Source organism: Poecilia reticulata, linkage group LG12 (genome assembly GCF_000633615.1).
Source record: "Poecilia reticulata strain Guanapo linkage group LG12, Guppy_female_1.0+MT, whole genome shotgun sequence".
NCBI classification, from domain to species: Eukaryota; Metazoa; Chordata; class Actinopteri; order Cyprinodontiformes; family Poeciliidae; genus Poecilia; species Poecilia reticulata.
The window spans coordinates 18,539,379-18,560,166 of record NC_024342.1 but is presented as its reverse complement, the minus strand read 5'-3'; the positions used below and the strand labels follow the sequence as shown (position 1 = coordinate 18,560,166).

At 36.4% G+C, this 20,788-nt stretch overlaps 1 protein-coding gene and 1 long non-coding RNA gene across 10 annotated transcripts in view; one reads left to right on the top strand and one right to left on the bottom strand.

Annotated features, from left to right (window-relative positions):
* Positions 1-20,788, top strand: part of astn2 (astrotactin 2) — a 270,497-nt gene that overhangs the window by 130,259 nt on the left and 119,450 nt on the right. For all 3 annotated transcript variants that reach the window (XM_008424385.2, XM_008424384.2, XM_008424386.2), the window contains 3 exons: positions 142-226; positions 2,105-2,179; positions 7,386-7,523. In XM_008424385.2, coding sequence (XP_008422607.1) covers positions 142-226; positions 2,105-2,179; positions 7,386-7,523 — 298 coding nt within the window. The remainder of the gene's footprint in view (positions 1-141; positions 227-2,104; positions 2,180-7,385; positions 7,524-20,788) is intronic.
* LOC103473833 (uncharacterized) overlaps positions 1-20,788 on the bottom strand; it is a 119,757-nt gene that overhangs the window by 76,900 nt on the left and 22,069 nt on the right. For 6 of the 7 annotated variants that reach the window (XR_001777146.1, XR_535074.2, XR_535075.2 and 3 more), the window contains 3 exons: positions 18,356-18,473; positions 18,180-18,270; positions 16,895-16,948 (listed from right to left, as the gene is read on the bottom strand). This is a non-coding gene — a long non-coding RNA (uncharacterized LOC103473833). Of the gene's footprint in view, positions 1-7,903; positions 8,377-16,894; positions 16,949-18,179; positions 18,271-18,355; positions 18,474-20,788 lie in introns of those variants that run through there. The other variant, XR_001777143.1, reaches the window with a different exon arrangement.

The window sequence follows — 20,788 nt, the reverse complement described above, 5'->3', positions numbered from 1 at the left end:
TATTATAAAGATGTTTAACCACCTGGTTAAAACATCTTTAATGAATAAGGGAGCCAAGGCCAAATTAAATGTCAATAAATTCCCTCAGTAAGGAGAAAAAAATGTTTGCCTCTGTATTTTATCCTCTTCTTTGTACCACAGGAGATTGTAGCTGTCATGAGGGTTATTCCCCTGACCCTGTCCATAAACACCTTTGCGTTCGCAGTGACTGGAGTCGCAACGAAGGGTAAGACACGTTTGCTCCTTTCTCTTACATCTGAAGACTTGCTTCTGCTTGAACACCCATAGAAATTATTTCAAAATCCATAACCTCAGCTCTATTGGCATGTTTTATTACCTTTATCTAATAAATCAAGGCTATCTTTCCTGATATATTTATGGAATTTTCTAATGAAAAACAAGTTTTAAATCTGTGTACCATTTATGTTACACTACTGCAATATTAGACCAATTTAAAACCTAAGGGTAAGCCTGGGTATGCACTTGCAGAGGGCCGACGGGAATCTAACAATGTGTACTCAATGGATTAAAACATGCTAAGGCATATGTAAAGTGTTAACATCATTTTCAAGAATGAAACGAGTGCACAAAGAAAGTAGGAAGGACGTTGTGTCATGTAATTAAATATATCAGCCTGGGAGTACTTGAAGAATGAGATGGAAAGAAAGTACTTAAAAGGCAACCAGATGGAAAGAAAGACAAGCAACCACTTTGACCTTGCTCGACAATTAGCTGCTTTTCCCAGTCAGCGATCACATTTTATTCCAGCTTTGCTTGTCATCAGCTGGCTTCAGTCCAATCGCTGATCAATTTTACGTTCACTGTTTTCCAAAAGAAACGCCGGAGGTTAATCCTAAACAGGAAACCTCTGTCAAGATATTAAGTATCATCTTGTCTTCATTAGGCGCCTCATTTTGATCGCAGATGAAAATCATTACAGAAGTGTTATTATGCCATCTCAAAAGTTTGTGAATACAGTGCCTAATGCCTTCAGAAGACTTGATGAAATGCACTTAAATAATTGATCAACAAATGAAACTGTCTTTACAATGTGAGATATTTTAGCAGGGTCCTGGTTTAAGACGTACAGTTAAGACAAAGCTACAGTAATAATAATAATTTAAAAAAAACATTAGCAAGTCTTGGAGTATTACTTGTCATTTCTAGTCAGATTGAAATGGGTTATAAAGTACCTACGAACATTATAGAGTGAGAAAGACTGGCACAATTTGGAAATGACCCAATGGTTAGAATATAAGAAAATTAGCCTGGAAATGCAAGCTATTGTGTGCTTTATTGGGATTTTATACAGATGATCGAATTAAAGTAGTGTAAATCTGTTTGTTATGTGAAATGAGCAGATAAACTGTTGTAAAGTGTTTTCTACAAACAGTGTCCTAATCTGGAAAGGACGGCATGCGTTCTTGTTCAACTTTACTTTGATACTGCTAAATGAACAAAATAGGGGCAATCAACAGCATTCACAAGCTGTGTATTTTGTAAATGAAAATCATTTATGTATAATTCAATCTCAGTATGAATGCAACTGTTGTGTGAAGGCTTCAGATGTCTGTTGGAGCCTCAAGTCTCCTGGCTCTGCTTGTTTTAGATGTGTATCTGCTCCAGCACACCTGATTCAAATGATTGCATGCATTCCTCTGCATCCACCAAATGCTACAGAAGCCTGCTAACACATTCAGGCTTCTGTAGGCCCCTGAAACATGCAAGGCAGTCGTCAAGTACCCAAGCCTGGTACTTGACGACTAGGCTTGGTAGAGAACATATAGAGAAAAAACAAACAACATCATAAAAACAAAACCAAACAAAATTAAAAAAGGCAAACCATGAGAAAAATGGTTATGTATAGTGTGTTTATATAGCTAGTCTAAATGTTTCAACTAGAAATAGTAGCTCATGTAGCCCTGTGGCTCTTTCACTGATAATGCATTTAACAAGACTAAATCAAGTTATTAAAGCATCATGACTATCAGTACCATTAGCTCATATTAAGTCATTGTGCTTGAAAAAAACTTTTAATGACATAGCTAATCTACAAACCAAAAGAAATAATGTTTGTTTTTGCTCTTGTTTCCCTCAAATTAAGTCCTTGGCCATATGCTAACTTGGAGAAAGGTTACGACCTAGTTACAGGAGCTCAGGCCCCAGAGAGAATCTTCAGGTGAGTCCTATACGCCTCGGTGCGTTTCCTGATCATATGACTTGTGGTAGCCATCTGTGAGTCTATAACTGCACAGTTGTCATGTTCTTGACATGTGACTTGCATGTGTGTGACAGAGCATACCGACAAGTAGCTGGCAGATGCATATAAATACAGCTGTACTGACAAAGACAGACACCTTATTGGGGGAGTAAAGTCTTGCCAGTGGGTTTTTTGTGTTTTTGCAGAATAGCCCAAGGAAATCTTGTGGAAAGCCTCATTTCAAATGCTTTTACTGCCATTTTTTGTTTCACTCTGCAGTCTTGATGGGGTCATTGTGTTTGACATTTTTCATCATGTGTAAAAGGCAAGGGACCCATTCTCCGTTGCCCAGCTGCTCTTTTTTAACCAGCCAACCCACCCAAAAATACAGAAACCGGTGTACATTCTAAAAGATGATGGGTACTGATTTTGAGAAATTGAACTCCTATTTCATGCTCCCTAGACCTTCTTTATGTAGGTAGGAGGAATTCTTTGTCACCATAGCCTTGCTTCACTTTACACTGACCTTGCAGAGATGGTTGTTCAGGTGGAGTCTATTATAAGAACTGATGCACTAAATTCACAATCTGTGTTTTGGACAGAAACACTCTCTCCTTTCTACACCTGCACAGCCAGTAAAAGTGGCTACACAATATGTCCGTGATCAGGTCGCACACACAAAACCTCAGGCACTAACCAAACACACAGTTTCAGTTGCAGTGCAAAACGCATTCGGCCTTGAACACACCAGTACAGATAACAACACAAGTGAGTTAAGTCGCAGCAGTAAAGTGGAAACCTGCCTTAGTCTGGAGTTGGACTGGTTTTATATCTGTGCTGTTTAGAGTAGGAGGCGAGAAGACTGCAATGCTCCTTAGGTGGACGAAGCCATTCCTCTATGTCGGTGAAGAGGAAGTTTATCAAAACGGGGATTAGATTCATAGTTGGCAGGCTTTCAGTAAAACCAGAGCTGCCTGAATAGTGAGAAATAAAAGCATCTTGTGATCTCAAGTGTCGAGAAAAGTCAAGCTCATCCCACTTCCCCATGCTGGAGATGTTAGTTTAATAGTAACAATAAATAAAGTTACCTTTAAAATTAATTACACAGGCGACATCAAGACCCAACAGTAGAGTCAGACGGTAATAAAATTAATCTGGTTGTGTGTATTGTTATTGTGTCCTGAAAACTTTGCTTTAATTCTTCTTTTTTCTATTTAATCATAAAAAATCATAGTCAGGCAGAAAGAGAGTCATGGAACAGGAAGAGCAGGTTTCCTGAATAAAGAGGAAGTTTCCAGGTTGCATCAGTATAAAAATAGTTCAGACCATTCCTTATTTTAAAGCATTAAAGGTTTAAAGAATAAAATCGAATTAGACATGTTGAGTAATTGGATAAAACCCAAAGTGAAATACTTACATTAATAATAATGACTTATAATTGGGCCAATAATTAATATTGGTTTAACCAGTGGTTGATGTTGGTTTGATTATAAGAATATTTACACTTACTCTTACACTTATGGAAGTACTTAAATGTGAAACAAGTAACTGTAACTTGGTATCAAATAATTAGAATAATGGATTATTCTTGGTTTCTTTTCAGAAATGTCTGTAATAACTCACATTATGATTATAATAAGAGTAACTAATAAGTAATGGTTATAATATTATAAATGAATGTTAAATCAGAGAAACTAAAAGGTTATAAATGTGATTTTGGCATTGAACTCGAAAAGGTGTAAAATGTTGTAACTGTAATTACAGATCACTAATGTTGTGTTGGAGGTAGATGTTAGGTGAAAAGTCAGGGGAAAAGAGGAACTGATGGGAGAGGAGAGGTAACCAAGGCCTTATTGTTAAACTTTAACTTTCCTAAGAAAAAGGTTAAGCAACAGACGTAGGAGGACTGTTGAGCAACTCGGGGACATTAGAACAGAGATCAGGTCATAAGGTCTCCAAGGTGATGGATAGCCAAGATTGAGATGGACAAAGGACTCCGCAGCTGAAGAAGAGCCGGGGCCACAGAGCCGAAGACTGTTCTGCACATGGGGACCAACCCGTTAGCCCCACAACATGTGGCTTCAAATTGCACTTCTCTCATCAGCTGGGTTCAGACCCCAAAGACAAATACCAAGGCAAAGATGAAGATAAAGACAAAGATAAAGACAAAGGCAAAGAACAAAGGCAAAGAGGAAGAACTGGTGTGTTCCTTCCGTGGGACCAGGAAGATTGTGAGACGAGGAGAAGGGAGCTACAGAGCTGCAAGACAAGAAGCTGAGGACCGCTACGCGCATGAGGAAGTCACCCTGAGGCCTGAGATCTGCCGCTCTAAGTCAGTACTCTTCCTGTACTGGGAACCTCCTGCTGCTGCAGCACCACCTGCTGCTGCAACACCTTCTTCATCATCAGGCCAGTTCTGGGGTTCAAAATGCAAAACTCCGTCCGTCTCTCACTAAGTTTCCCTTTTTTAGTTCACAGTGTCAGCATTAGGGAAAGATAGGCTAGATTATTGATTTTACTTATTTGATTATTTCTGCTACTGAATTAAGCTGTACTGACTCTTGCAAAATTGCCCTACTAATAAAATAATTAGCATTAAGAAAATCTAAAAGATGTTGTGGACATTCAATTAATGAGTCACCTTAAAGTTCTTTGATGGTTGTAAAATAGCTATGAAGTTTGATTCTGGGAGGAAAAAGTGGAAAATGCTTATAGGTTGCTTTTAGCCAAAACAACACCCTTGGGACTCGCCCGAGTCACTAAAACCAACCTGGTTCAGTAACAAGTGCACGTTGTAATAAAGAGAAAGAGCGAATGTTAACAGGTGTGCTGTGTGAAACTAGTTGATTGCAGGCTGCTCAATCTGGCTAATTCACAGGGTGAAAAAGGGTGGGACATCTGGAGGGGGAGGTCGTTAGAAACCAGGCTAGTCTTTCTCGATGCCAGCTTAATCAGAGTTTCCTTCAGTTCTGGACAGGGTAAATCCCATCAGATTTAAGAAACTCAATTTACCCGTTAGATGGAGAGCTGGCTGCAACATCTCCCTCCTCTGAGAAGGGGAAGTAGAGAGAGAGAGAAGGGGGGGTTGCGCAACAACACAAGGTAGCAGCTACACAAAATCATTGGATTCATATATATATAGAGAACTGTCAGATGTTGAGGAGAGGTTATAATGATTGAAGTGTATTCAAATTTGTTGAATCAAATCAGGAAATTGGCAGCATGTTGAAGGTTTTTCATTGGGAGGTTTGAAATGAAATAATATCCTGTTCATTTGTTGAACACACAAAGGTGTCTTTCACTAGTTTAAATTGAGTTTACACAAAGGAATCACAGTACAACAATCCTTCTTTGGCATTCCAATGCTATCCATCTGCAGTGCAATCTCAGTACCTTGAATGTTGTCAGAGTTTGCAAGTTTGTCTCTCTCCTTAAGTTTATAACCCTGGTGGCAAAAGTGGAGCTTCATGTTTTAGTGGAAAAGTGAACCATTTAATCATATACAGTCAGTATAGAATTACTATTGAATCTAACATGTATGATGAAGGATAGAGGGTAAAAGCTACAGAAACCAGAGATATCTCATGAAGGCATAGGGGAGCATACTGACTTTATTGACTTCAGAACAAATTTATTGTTTTTTGGGGAGGCGGGTTTGCATGTGACACAATAATACGAAAAAGTACAATTTGTATGCTCATAATTGTTAATCATGTTTTTATTTTAAATAATAAAAACATCTTTAGTAATCACCTAAAATCATTTGGTGACTTTTCTATGCATTTTTTGTGAACCTCACTGTTTAGTACAGAAATTATCAGCTGTTTTCTCTACTGCTTGTGAAGTACAAGTATCTTGTGTGGCTATTCACATGCTACAAGTTATGGCTCAGAATCTGGTCACGTGCACAAAACAAATATTTCTGGGAAAGATAAAATATTTGTTTGCATCATATTGACATTTAGATATCAGCATGCATAACACGCTGAACTATTTCACAGCTTCCCCTGATGGTTCAGACATGGTCTTGTGGCCAAATGTGCCACAAAATTGAGTTTCCACTTTTGTGCGACAGATCATTCAGATAATTCACATTTTCTGTTTTTTTGTGAAGTGACAAGTAAATGTAATGATCTTTATTTTATTCATTTTGTATTTAACAATTTTAGATCCCAAATTAGACCAAAATTGCTGAGGAAATGAAGACAAAAACATTCCTATTTTTTTTCAAATTCCCATTAGATCAATTTATACATTGTTAGATTTTATATAACATTTAACTTTATCCAGATGAATTAAAAAGTATTCATTTTATACATGCATGATTTGCAATAGATAAGTAACTTGTAGTGATTTAGGTTGAAGCATCAAAACCATACAAATCAAGTGAGGTAAGAGCTACAACAGAAGCTAAGCTTGATATTATTTTAAGAATGAAAAAACTTTGGTACACTAATTTGAATACCTTTTCAAATAAAATAAGAAAATGAGCCTTTAGGTTCTTCTACCCATTCAGTTGTACTGTTTATACAATAAAAATGTATATACTTTCATCTTCTAAAATGTATTCATGACAGTTCAAAAGAGATTAATAATATCGCCTAAGTATTTTCTTGTGTGTATTCATGCAAATATCAAATTGAGGACCCACTATTCTCTGCTAAAAAAGCTCCAACTTATCTGGGAATTTTTTACACAAGTTCTAGGTGTATGTTTATGGGATTTTGTGGCCATTCTTTTGTAATTACATTTGTGAGGTCAGACCTTAATGTGGCAAACAGGCCTGACTTGCAATCTCTGATTTTATTCATTTCTTCAAAAGTGTTCTTTTGGGTTTTTGCCATGATTCTGTGCAAACCAGTGCATTTTGCGTACCAAAATCACTCATGTATGTCTTATTGACCCTTGCTTTGAGCTAGTTTCAGTTCTCCTTTACATCAATGCATCAGATAAGTTGAATACATTTTTTAGTGGCTGGTTTATTCTGTAAATATGTTTTTTTTCATATTAGATTTCATAGTAGATTTACAGAAAAGATGGTAGGGGCAAAGGTCAATGGGACTGAGGCCTTTGTACATGGGTCACCAGCTCTACCCCCTATTCCACTGCCACACCCTGTATTCTGTCAAAATGTTTTAATCTGACTTGAACTCAAGTAACATTTGCATACTTTATGTTTGTACAGATCATTCTACAGTTTGGGTCAAGGCTTGTGGCTCCCAGTCAGTAAAAGCTTTGTAGTACCACCAGTGGAACTGTCAATCAACCCAATCGCCAGCTGTAAGACAGATGTGTTGGTTACCGAAGATCCAGGAGAGGTCAGGTAAGAAAACTACCAGTCTGGGATCAGATTTATACAGGTTCTCTGACAAATGTGTTTGCATAACTCTAAACTCTCCACTAAATGGATGGGTTGACACACAGTCACGAAGCATCCAAGCTTCAACAATGTTGGCGTTAGATGACGTGCTGTTTCCATGACTCAAGCATTAGTGTTTGCATATCATCCAACATTAGGGCAGAATTGCTTTGCATATTGCATCCCAGCAGTGCCGCATATGTAAGTCTGACATAGTGCTACAGTTCAGCTCCATGCTGATAGAAGCATTTTTTTTCATTTACTTTACCAATGCATATATTTAAAACTGAATATTGTGCTCACATTAAAAATTTGAACATAGTAGGAAAAATCACAATATCAGCTATGATATATTTCTGAGTCATCAGTTTAGGTTTTAAATTACACAAAACAAATAAATAAAAATAATTTAGTTAAATGATACAATGAAATTGATAGTCATAACACAACACAGTGAAATTCCACTAATCAAGCAATGCCAACGGGTACAAAGATAATCTAAGGAAGACCAGCCAGATATTTTGAGCCAATGACTTTGCAGATATCGCTTATCTTGGGCAGGTATGTGGTGACAGTGGAGAGAAACCTCCCCCTTGTTAACGAAAGGAAACTTCCAGCATAAACAAGTTCAGGTTGAGGCACAAACTGGGGGCTAAGAGTACAGAAGGAAGATACAAATGAAAAACTCAAACAATTTTTTTTACAGAGTCCTTTCTGTAAAAAAAAGAAGAGCAGAAAACAGACTTGACTCCAGCAATGTCGTCATTCATTGCTTTGTCGTGGAAAGATACACAGCCAATCACAAAAGCTGAATATTCTGTGGGAGTGACAAACAAAGAGAGATTATTTATTTTAGTTTATAATACCAGCCGCAATAGCTTCTTCACTGGCTTTGTTCAGGATAGTTCAATTAGGGTACTATGCATTTGGTAGAGAGAGTGATCGATTTCAAATAATGGCCCCAATAAATTCAGATAATGCAGAAAAAAAGAGTAGCAGGAAAAAAAGAGTGGGAATAGCTATATGCTGTATATTCACTCAATGCTCATTTGATAAGGTACTACATGGCCTAGATTCAACAAGAAGTCGAAGATATTTATCAGAGATTTTTGACCATATTAACTTGCTAACATCATACAATTCCAAATATATTTGCTTTAAAAGTGGTTATTTAAGCTATTGTCTCCTCATAGCTGTATCTGACAATGCCAGCGCAGTTTGTTTTTTGTTTTGTTTTTTTTCCACAGGCACTCAATCGATATTTTTGCTTTTTCACATAATTCTCGGTATACCTGAAAGAGAGTTGTGTGAAACTCCTAGTGGAACAGAAGTTTCTGAAATACTCACACCAGTCTTTCTGGCACCAAGAGCCACATCATGTTTACATGAATATAAATCCCTTTTCGTCCTCATTCTGATGTTTCAGCAAGTCGTCCTCACCACATCTAGATGCCTCAATGCATTTAGTTGACCATATGACTGGTTGAGTTTGTGGAAGCATGTATTTTAAACAAGTGTTTGGAGTAAAGTTACTGGTCAGAGTATATACAGTTGAAGTAGCCAGCTCAATGGTATATTTTGAACCTTAAGCAAAATACACCTGCAAGTTGAAATAGCTTATTCCACAGTTTAGAATTGAGTAAATGTATTTGTGTTGAGAAGAGCTGCATTTCATCCATTTCTTTATTCTCAGTCAATTTCTGTCCTCTTTGAACACACTGGAGAAAAGGGAAGGTGCACTGTCACACTTGTATCCTTATGCACACACATTATTGAGCCTCTTGGACCAATCACTGCCAATAGTCACATTCAGCAACAGAAAAACAAAACCCTACACAGTATAAGGCCATACTTAAGCAATGACTGCAACTGACCTTCACTGATTGGAGGGAAGGTGTTATGTTGTGATGACGTTCATGATGAAGGTTTTACCTTCATTAGTGAAACAAAAGATACAAAAGATAATACCATTCACCAAAGTATAAAGATTTTGAATCAAACACAATTTTCTATTTCGATGATTGTGTACAATATACATTTGTGTACCTTCACTTATATGTGTGTATGTGTGCATTAAGAACAACAAAAGGGAATTTTTTACATTATTTGAATACAAATATTTAGTTGAATCACAAGTCAATAACCCTTTGGTCAATTGATCCTGGGTGGTGTATTAATTAGCCATCACATTTACTGACTACCACTGTGGAACTTTAAAACATTTTTGTTCTCACAAGATCATGAACAAATACTAGGCATGATGATGTCACACCCAGGATTAGCAGTTCAGTTTCACAACAGAGTACTCAAGAGACACAAGTCTTTCTGGGGAATCTATAACTCTGCCAGGTTCTTTTCTGCAGGAGCTCAGATAAGCTTATAAGTCTAAGAAAATAAGCTTTATTTTTGGCTGCTGGATACACAACAGAAAACTGAAATTTTCTTTGGATCCTGGGTTTCTTCAAAAATGCAGCCTTTCACTTTCCCAACGAGGTTAAGTCATCCTCCCTTCACTTTCCCAACGAGGTTAAGTCATCCTCCCTAACGGAACCTGTACAGAACTGTGGATAAAGAGAGTTTTGTTGTCCAATGATATCATGGGTTTTCCCTCTGTGATTCCTTCCATCCTGGGAACTACATATGGAAATGGTTTAAGCATTCAGGGATTTAACATTTTATCAGCCTCTTATTCTGTGTATGGTTCAGTCATTTTTTGTTGTCCCCATACCTGGGCCCAACAATATGTGTAGTGTACATGTTAAAATAAGGCAAGAGCAAAAGGACAATTGAGCACATTCTTGAGTGTTTTTTAGAAGAAGACAGCTATTTTCTAATGTTTGTCATATATTTCAATGTTTCTATATTGCTGCATAAATGTAAACTTTTTAGAGGCTTAATTAACTTGCTTCAGGAGCACTGAACTCCCAAGGAAGTTTCATGCTTCTGATGTATGGTAAATAGGATCATTGTATGCTTCTTGAATAATTATTCCTGGTCTTTCATTTACTTTGAGATAATTTCACAACCAAAGAAGTGAGCTGCATAGCAACTACAATAAAAAATAGATTTTGGGCGCACAATGATCCAATCAGTTTGCACATATTTATAAAATAACTCATGAAAGAGTATAGTATGCCTATTTACCCATGAGGCAAAGTTGTATAAATAATTGCTAATGAGGTTTTCTTTTCATTTGTTTCATTTAGTCTGACACGATTGTATACATGACAGATGCATCTTTCTACCCTAGGTCACAGTTTCAATTAGTAATAAAATGTTTCACCGAATAGTTACAGAGTATGCTTTTTTTTTTATTTGCAGCATGTAAGATCTGTTTAGGTTACAACCCTTGCTGTCAGTGGAACAAGCCTTCAAGGACATAGATTCTATTTTCACGGCTTTGTAACACATGAATAGTCTTTGCAGAATCATCTTTTGCCCTTATGATTACAGTTCAACAATACTGTCTAAGAATATTGTTTTTTGTTCTCAACTATTCAAATAGAGATATCGTTGAGAGTGGCCTCTTGAAATATTAGAAGTGAAATACATAAAAAAATAAATAAAAAATCCAGGATCCTCAGTGCGAGACATTTTTCAGCATACAGCTCCGCAATGTAAAACATTCGTTTGGAATACTAACTTAATGTGGTATATTAAAGTGATGATTAGTCTCTGTAACTGTGAGGCAGATCTGTCAGATTGTCATGAATAATGCAGAAAGCTCATTATCCAAAGCAATTTTTTGTGGGAATAAGTCCCATGGGAGTTCATGGTGATTCAGTCTGATGCTCTCTTCCAAAATGTTTATATGCACATTTATGTCGACAGTTAGTCACGATAGATAGGCTCTTGTGGCGAATGCAAAAATGCACTGCAGCTGGAGCTTTTAAAGGGACATATCTCAAGCTCACTTTTGCCCTTTAGGCTTACAGCCAATCCTTCTTTGTGACATATGAAACTGAGAGAAGTGTGAGAATGGGAACTCAACAGAATTCATGCATGGACCAATCTTATTGTTATGAATCATAAATTGAACAAGAAAATATGTAACTGTATTTATAAAGTAAGGTAAATCTAAACATTTAATTCACTTTTCTATGACTAAAAGTACAGACAGCATATTTACAATGAATTGTTATTTCATAAATTAAAGCTTACTCAAAAAGGGCCTAAAAATAAATTTCAGGGTAAATTATTAAAAAAGTTTAAAATAATTTAAGACTAACACAATTATCCAGTAAAGTTAAGTCTTTTTAAGGTTGAAAGATATAGGTTTTAAATTTTGAATGGCTTTAAATGTGTCTTAAATGTGTATGTCCATGTACTGCTACCTCTAATGCTGAATAAAATGTCATATCATTCATTTATTTATTTTTGCTGTATGGATTGTATTAATAACTACAAACACACTACTGACCAATCAGATCTTTTATTATTGGCAAGTCTAAATCATTTGATGGTCTGTCCTGTGCCCCTGTTAGAATGGGGAAATGAAAATTCAGCAACATTTAGGCTCCAAGAAACAAATTAAACCTTGATTAAAGCCAAACAGCTTGATCCAAGTAGGGACTTTAAAGCCTACTGCTACAATGCAAAAAAACCCCATAAAACTTGGGAACATTGGGTGCATAGGTGACAAATTTGCATTCAGAAAGTGACAAATGCATCACTACAGTGAATGCCCTGAGACACACAGCAGCCATCAGTCAGTCTGGATTATTCACACAGTAACTAGCACCATTCTTACAGCATAAATGATAAAGTAAAGGACTTGTTCAAAAATGTGTTTCTGGACTATAACATTGTCAAGTAATTTAAATGTAGAAAAGATACAACTGTGTAAATAACCTGTTTTGGACAAGCAGACTTTGTCATTTCTAAAGAAACTTTACTGCCAGAACTCATGTTTGTTGAAAGACCAGCTCGAACTACCAAAACCAAACAGCTGGAAGTACGCTTATGTTTTTGGGAGAGAGAGAAACTACCATCCACACATGGGACATGCAACAGCCAACAACTAAATAAAACGCATTGAAGTAAGTAAGCATTGTACTCTATATATCCCAATGCTGTTTTGTTCCTTGAGGACTCCAAGCAGAATGTGGTCAATGATCAGCACACGAAGATAAGACCGAAATAACCTTGAAAAAATGCTGAAGAAATATTTCAAAAGGGCTGCAACCCCAAGGTGGATATTTGCATCCGTCAGCATTATATTAAAACAACAGATGCATGGGTCTTCTGCTGCAACGCCATGTCTCATGATCCTTCAGATACTTATACACTGAGTCTTTAATCTTAAAATAAAATACTGTTACAAAATGTATTTATAGTAAGTCAATAAAAGGGTAAATACTGCCCAGTGCAAGGATAATAAAACCACATCACATATGCTGTATGGAAACCTGCATACTTTGTTATGTGTGTTATTTGCATATCTAGCAGGGTTGACCTTGTGAAGTATACCACTAAGTGTTCCTGCATAAATTAAAGAAAAATGTCTGGTAACACTTTATTTGAAGGGATGTGCATAGGACTGACTTGACACTGTCATAAACATGACAAAACACCTGCATGATTATGAAGGAGTCTTTATGAATGCTTAGAACTGTTGTCATAAAGTGTCATTTTGTAAATAATGACAGTTCTATGAGTCCAATAATAGTGCCAACTTTGCATTAAAGTTACCAATTAATGCAAAGTTGGCACTATTATTGGACTTTTAATGCAACTTCAAATAAGGGACAAAGAAAAGTGTTGACTTGTTCCTGTTGTTAGTAATGTTTTTTGCCTATTATAAATTGCTGATTAATATTTTTGCATTAAGATATAATTTAGAAAACTAACCCCTAAGTACCACATTTTAATGAAATTTTGCTCAAGGATTGTTTTTTTTAAATTTTTTTGTCAACTCTTATTTGACTTGGAATTTACCAGGCTGTTGAAAATTAGCCAAAGTAGCCGTTTTAAATGTTATGTTTGTCATTGACAAATTCAAAAGGCAGTACTGCAATCCTGGCCGTTCTTGTGTTAAAGACCGCAACTCACATTAATCCAACTTAAATGTGGTTCTTAATGCTGATGGCCGTGACACAGCAAATTTGTCTAACCACTACTAATCCATGAGGTGCTAGTGCCCTATAATACATGCTAAAATAGAATCCTGTTCTTTTCAGGTTTCACGGAAACTACATAAATTCACTTAAATGTCATCTTGATATGGAATATAAAAGGTGATAAAACAGCTTCCGGAAGTTATTCATTCACAAAACAATTGCCTAAGAATGTTTCAAAAGCATAGTCAATTATAAAACCATCATCCTATATGTCATGCTTTTTTCCCCTTTTATTCTCATTATAGATACTCTGATTGTTTTCACTTGGGTTGACTGTGACATTTAAGGCCAGACAAAGGTAAAGGAACATGCATTCCAAAAAGTCCCTAGAATGTACATTAATGGAAACATAAAGCAGAGTAAGATAAAGAAAATCATTTGGTTGTGGTTTTATGCAAAATGGCATGTGTGTTTAAAATAACAAAACTGAAAAACTGCTTTGACAAAGTTGAGAATTTAAACAAATATGGCACCCAATATTGGACAACTACATTTCAAAATTTTATTAATCATTGATCTGAGACTCAGAACATTTGCAAATTTTTACCAACTAGATACAAGGGAGACCTGTGGTAGTTTGGAAATGTATCATGATTCTTATTGTTTTTTTTTTTTTTTTTTTTGGGGGGGGGGGGGTTTGCACCAAGCACTACAATGCAGAGTTCTTTCATAGTTTCCAATATTATTCTTTCTAAGAATAACCGTCTAAGTTGTATGGAAAATAATAGATGGCTGATTTTGGAAGAAGTATTGTGTGCAAGTAACTGCTAAGGAGGCTTCAAATGACCTGAACTGACCGAATAAGGATGCACTGAACATGGCCTACTTGCACATAGTACCACAAGAAAAAGTAGTTTTCTTTGTGACTTGCTTAATAAAAACATCCCTCGAAATCTTGCTGGATGTCAGCATAACTGCTTTGGCATCATACCATTTAGACAACAAGTAATCAGCAAATTTAGATATTTTCTGCTTGGAAAATTATAAATGTGTTGCAGATTTAAATTTAAAAAAGAAAAAAAAAAATAGCACCACCCACCAGACATGACAGTGGTTTGTTACCATGGAAACTGAATGGAGGCCGGTGAACAGGCTTTGCTGACAGGGATGGGCTGTTATTTTTCTAATTATTATTATTTATTTACAGCCTCCCCCTGCTGCTTGAGTGTCAGATTTACTGCATTGACCTGAAGGACGGAACATCTTCATTGACACTTTCCACACAACTGAAACCCAATTGTGTTGATATTGTTTATTTTTTATGTATATGGAAAGAAAAAAAATCTCTTAGTCAAATTCCTATCTAGTAAATTATTTAATATTATCAGTAAATGCATGCAATATTAAACAGTAAGAGATTACTTATTTTTTTATTTTTTAAATCTTTTTTCACTTTTTCTATCCTAAGACCAATGGCCTTGTTTTTACTTGGAGACAACAACCTTTTGTTTTCTCAATAATTCTGCCAAACAGTGAGGTTCTGACCTTTCAAGCGATCATTATAATGCAGAGTAAAACTTATCACGCACTTTTCTAACTTGCAGAATTGCTTCTTTGTCTTTATAGTCATTGTCTAAGAAGCCCAGTTAATTTCTTTTGGTTCAAGTCTTTGTTTTTAGTTTAGTAGATATCTTTTGTTTTGATGCTAAGATTTGAAGAAAAGAAAATACTGCATACTCACAAACTGCACATATACCTCATAATGCACAATTAAGGTTCTTTGAGCTGCATACAAAAACAAACAAAAAATGGGGAGAAACTGTTCATAACCTTTAAACAGTTGCTGTCATTTTTGTGTGTGATTAATGAGTTTGCAAGCCCCAATCAAGTGAACCATAATTCAAATGCCCCATTACAAACAAAGAGTTTCGGAAAACTAACAAAAAACACATAAACAAATGAAATATAAAGCCTCATTCAATTTGATATTATGTTTTACAGTTACATGGTCATAACAACAGAGGCATCACTCTTCAATTTATAATTTACTTTTACCAGTTTTTTTTTTCTGTGAAGAACCACCCTTTTGCTCTATGATTGTTGAAATTCTAAAGCATAGGTGGTCCATTCAGTGACAAAATTGCTTGATGAGAGTCAGCATATTTGTGGGGAGCGGGAATAAGAGCATTAATCAGGTGCAGGGCCAGACCAATAACGGGCTCTGTAATCATGCTGGAGCAGCGCTCTAACTTTGGGCAGTGCCGCGTGGTCATTCATCATGTGGAAAAGGCAGGAGGCAGAAAGGGAGATTAATAACAAGTATGGTATGTCCGTGTTTAGATGCAGCCAGTATAAGGCCAAGTCATGCAATAGAGTCAAAGTGCCAAAAGCACTGATGTTGATACGGAAAGGGGTGGGGAGGATACTTTTATGCATGAAATATGGTTGCCTCTAAATCAGTTTTCAAATCTCTTTATTCATGACGATAAAAGGCATTTCTTTAAGCTTGAATATTTTAAAAAATGTCCAATCAGGTTAAATCACATTTAAACTTTGAGATGTCTATATTACATAAACAGTATTGGAAACTCTAGTTGTGAATATCTTTGACTCCTCCACCAAATATATCTACAAAAAAACAACTAAAATATTATGCACACTACTAAATGAAAAGGAAAGTAATCAACAAACTGAATAATGTACGGAAATCTATCAGTGAAACTAAAGGAACATGGAAACAACAGAAACAGAATTAACTAGGTTCAGTTGAGCTTCTGAATATTTGATATTTCTTTTATAATGCCACATTTTCTCATTACCCTTAACTACTACAGCATCTTCAGCTCCCTCAGCATTCTCAGTCAGTGCACATATCCATCTTTCCTCTTTTAGAGGCATTGATAGAACCTGTCAACTGAAGTGAACATAATTCATAAATTGAATTATTTACTTTTGTAAACACCACAATAGATCAAAACTGTTAAACTAAAGATAGCTTTACAAAACAGTTTTACTTTGCTATGGATTAAATAGTTGCATAGCATTTCACTTACGTTTTAAATACCACAAGTCTTGAGCATTTCTTTTTTTATGAATCCGTGTGTGTTATTTTAGTCACCCTCTCCATCCCAGTGCTCTAGACTGTTCTGAATTAAGGATTCATTTCTCACTGCTTTAAATACTTGGCAGATGAAACCAAATGCCAGCTGGATAATTCAGAAAAGATGAGCTGCTAAATAAGGAAAAAGAAGGGACACGCAAAGAGAATGAACTCACTTTGGTTGGTTCTGCTGCAGTACGATGGCAGGGCATTACTCACTTGTGCCTCTGCTAAGCAGGGGCGTAAACCAGAGGTGGTGCGAAAACAATAACAACAACAAAACATCAATAGGCAATTAAGAACAGTAGGCACTTGCAGTCTTGGGGGGAGGAAGGGTGTAGCTATTCTCCCTGGGTTTCTCCACTATCTATCTCTCAGTTACATAGCATTTTCATTATGTTTTTAAAGCCAAGACAAGTGTTTGTTTGTGGTCCAAACTTCTTTTGTATTTTACTTTATTTCACCACTGCTAATAAGTGAGGCCGAATTACTATTTTGTTTTTAAAATACTAACCCTTTTTTATACCAACCGAGATCCATGTGAAGCGTAGGTGTTCCTTTCAACCCTTGCAATTTTTGCAGTGTGATTACATCAGCTGTAAGTATTATAATGGAGCCAATGTTCAATATTTCGTTGTTATGTGTGCATAACATAATACATTGCTAAAAGTGAGCTCTCAATAGCAAAAAAAGTCGAGATTTGTTAAAAATAGTTTAAAGGTTTGAGTTACACAAAAGCTTCTGGATCAGTTAGCTACCACCTAAAGATGTACAAATGTAAATACAACAGCAGCAGTTTATTCCTCTACATTGGATGTCCACATCAATGTTGTCTCATTTAAATGGGAAAGATACGAACTATGATCATGCATCCATTGGTTTTGTAGCAAACAATTTCTGAAATGTCACATGTTTTAATTTTTTGGACATGGACATTACATTTTATTGTGTATCATGACAAATCTAGAAATTTGAAGCTGAAGAACAACAAAAAAGATATTTTATGAATGGGATCATATATACAATACTTGCTGTGTGACTGCATATATCTTTGAAAAAGTATCTTCTATAGCCAACAAACTGAATTAGGTAATTTACCCTTAAACATTTTAAAGCACTTTTAAATCACAACTGTTATGCAATGTTTACACAATAAACATTGCATAAACAATAGAACTGTTACTTAAGCTGTTTATTCTCAAGTAGGCACACATTTTCTCACATTCAGGAAGTGATGTTGTGGTAACAGCGAATGATTTGTTAAATGACACTGTGGTGGAGGCAGTTTTAATTCTTACCAAAATACATCACTTATAAAATGGTGTCATGAATGTAACATGAAAATAAGACTATAAGAAAATTAAGACTTTTGAATGTTTGATTTAACCAACATTTGTAAGAAATGAATGCACATATATGCTGTAAAAAAATACAAAAAAATAAACTCAGTTACCCACTCACCTAGGGTCAGGTCTTTATGGCAGCAGCCTGAGCAGAGAGGCCCAGTCTCTCCTCTCCCCAGCCACATGCGGCAGGTCCTCCAAGGCTCCTCCTCCACAAAAGAAACATAACCTCTTCAGCATGTCGTGACTCTTCGTCTCGGTCTCTCTCTGTGTGATATGTCTGAAACATCTCACCAGGAAGGCGTCCTAACCAGATGCCAGAGCCGTATCAACTGGTTCCTCTCAATGAGGAGAAGCAGCAGCTCTTTGTGGAGTCCCTCCCAGATTACCAAGCTTCTCCCAAAGCTTTCTCCTAGGGAAACAAACGAATCCCAATGAGGAGCGCTCTCAAGCACCACCAGACATTCCCCAGCATGCCCTACCTCCAGACCTGGCTCCAGAATGGTGCCCTGGTAAGGGAACACTGTTCCCATTGTTGGCAATCATCATAACGAGTCTTTTGGGCTGCACTTTGTCTGATCCCTCACATAGGATCTGTTTACCTTAGGTGACCTTACCAGGGTTACTTACCTAAGTCGTCAGGAGCTTCATGCCCCTGACAACAACTCCCATGAACATTGAGATGCTCCACAATGTATTTCAATTGTTTTGGTCCATTTTAACACTGACTATTTCAAATGATTTATCCATGGTGTTTCATATAATCTTAATGTTTACTTAGATTTGTAGTTTTTCATCGAGTAAACTTCCCCTGCATGTAACCTTGAGAAGTTTTAATCCCGCTTTAAGCTTAATGTTTTATTTTAAGAGGACAGTTTAATCACATTTTTCAACAACATCAATATGTACTTAATTTGTTCAGTGGCACTTTTTTTTTTTTAGAGTCTTCCTTGAAATGACTTTGCTAAACAAGCAATTTGAAGCACGCAAAAGCACACAAACTGAGCTGGAGCTCTAAGCTCCTCCTTACACAGCAAGTCATCTGTCTTTTCCATCAGTCAAGACCTTTCTGCGGCCTTTAGTCTCGAGCCCCTCCACACAACATACAGTGCTCCCTCTGGTCCCGCGGCTGGGGACAGTGTGGCTTATTATTTCATTCTTCGTGACAGCCAGTGCACTAAAGTCAGTATACAGACACGACTGAGTGTGCTTCTAGGTGAACATAGAATTGAGGTATATTTGCTATGCCCTTCCAAAATGTATCCCTTTTATTCGACTGAACCCTTATTAAAACAAAAAAAAATTACTTTTTGTGTTTCATTCAAATTAATGTTCCCCTTTAATCATAAAAAAAGTCAATTTCAATTAAAAAAGAAAGGATTCAAAACGTGTAAGGCTTAATAGCAAGTAGTTCTTTAGTTCAGCTGTGGTATTTTTGTGGAAGCTAATTAGTTTTAAAACCTCTTTCCAAAAACAAGAAAAACAGCCTGTTTATGCTTGACTTGAACGCAAAGTATCAAAACAGACTTTCTGTTTCCCAAGTGCAAAGAGTTAAAACCGTCTTTTAAGGGAGTGTGTCTGCCCTTTATGCAAACGTGTGATAGGAGCACAGGACTGTCACAAGCATGTCCTCAACTCTTGGACTGCTTGGCAGGTTTGAGCAACAGAGGGTCAAGCATCTGCTTATCAGAACCCTGTGCTTGCTGAACTGTGCGCAGAGAGATGAAATGCTCTCTTGATCATGCAGTTTCACACACAAATAACGCTCTCTGCCCTTACGGAGCTGAAATGCTCCCTCGCCAAGATAGTTTACTGCCTGCTAATTTTCTTGTGAGTGTTTGGATCACATCTCCTTGTTGTTTTTTTTGTTGTTTTTTTTTTGCATGCCCTACTTTTGACACTAATTAAACACTGCACTTTTGCTCCTTTATCTTGCATCTCTCACTTTGTGAATTTGCATCATGACATGCAGATGTACTAACTCGTTCATGATTTTCTACAAGTACATGTGGGTGTTGGCAGTTAATGTTGGTGTAGCAGTGTTGGAAAAAAAATGTTTTGTGACTGGTAATATAAGATTTTCAACACCTGGTGGTGTTGTGTTGATATAGTTTTGTAATATTTTGTATTTCTGTTTCATAACCCTTAAAAGTTTTAATCAAAAATTTGATGAACATGGGTGAATACAGAATGCAAGAGTCATGTTATAATGATTTAATCTTTTATAGCAACAAGGCTATCCAAATCAACTTCTGTTGCCCGTACCTAAACCTGATTACTAGCTGCTAAATCTAAAATTCAGTTAAATAGAACCTCTCTGATAACATGAAATATGCCAAACTATCTTACAAAGCAACACATCTTACCCAGATCTCTGTCACCGAGAGAAAGCTAGATGGACATGGCAAAACTGAATATTTTCCTTAATGTGTATGTGGACAAATTAAGGAAAAATAAAGTGTCCAAAACTTTGCTCACCTTCTGACCACCTCTTGTATAAAGGACAGGGCTCCTACAAATGTACTAAATATTTATTTAAATATATTATTTACATAATTATTTTGGGTCGAGATTTGAACTGGGGGAAAAAAAGCTTAGTAGGGTAAACAAAATGTGAATTTCAGCTGTGTATTTTTGCTTGTATTTATTTTCAGTTTGTTTATGTACATAGGAGAAACACACAAAACATGCAGGAACAAGTAATGAACAAATCGAGCAGAAATATAT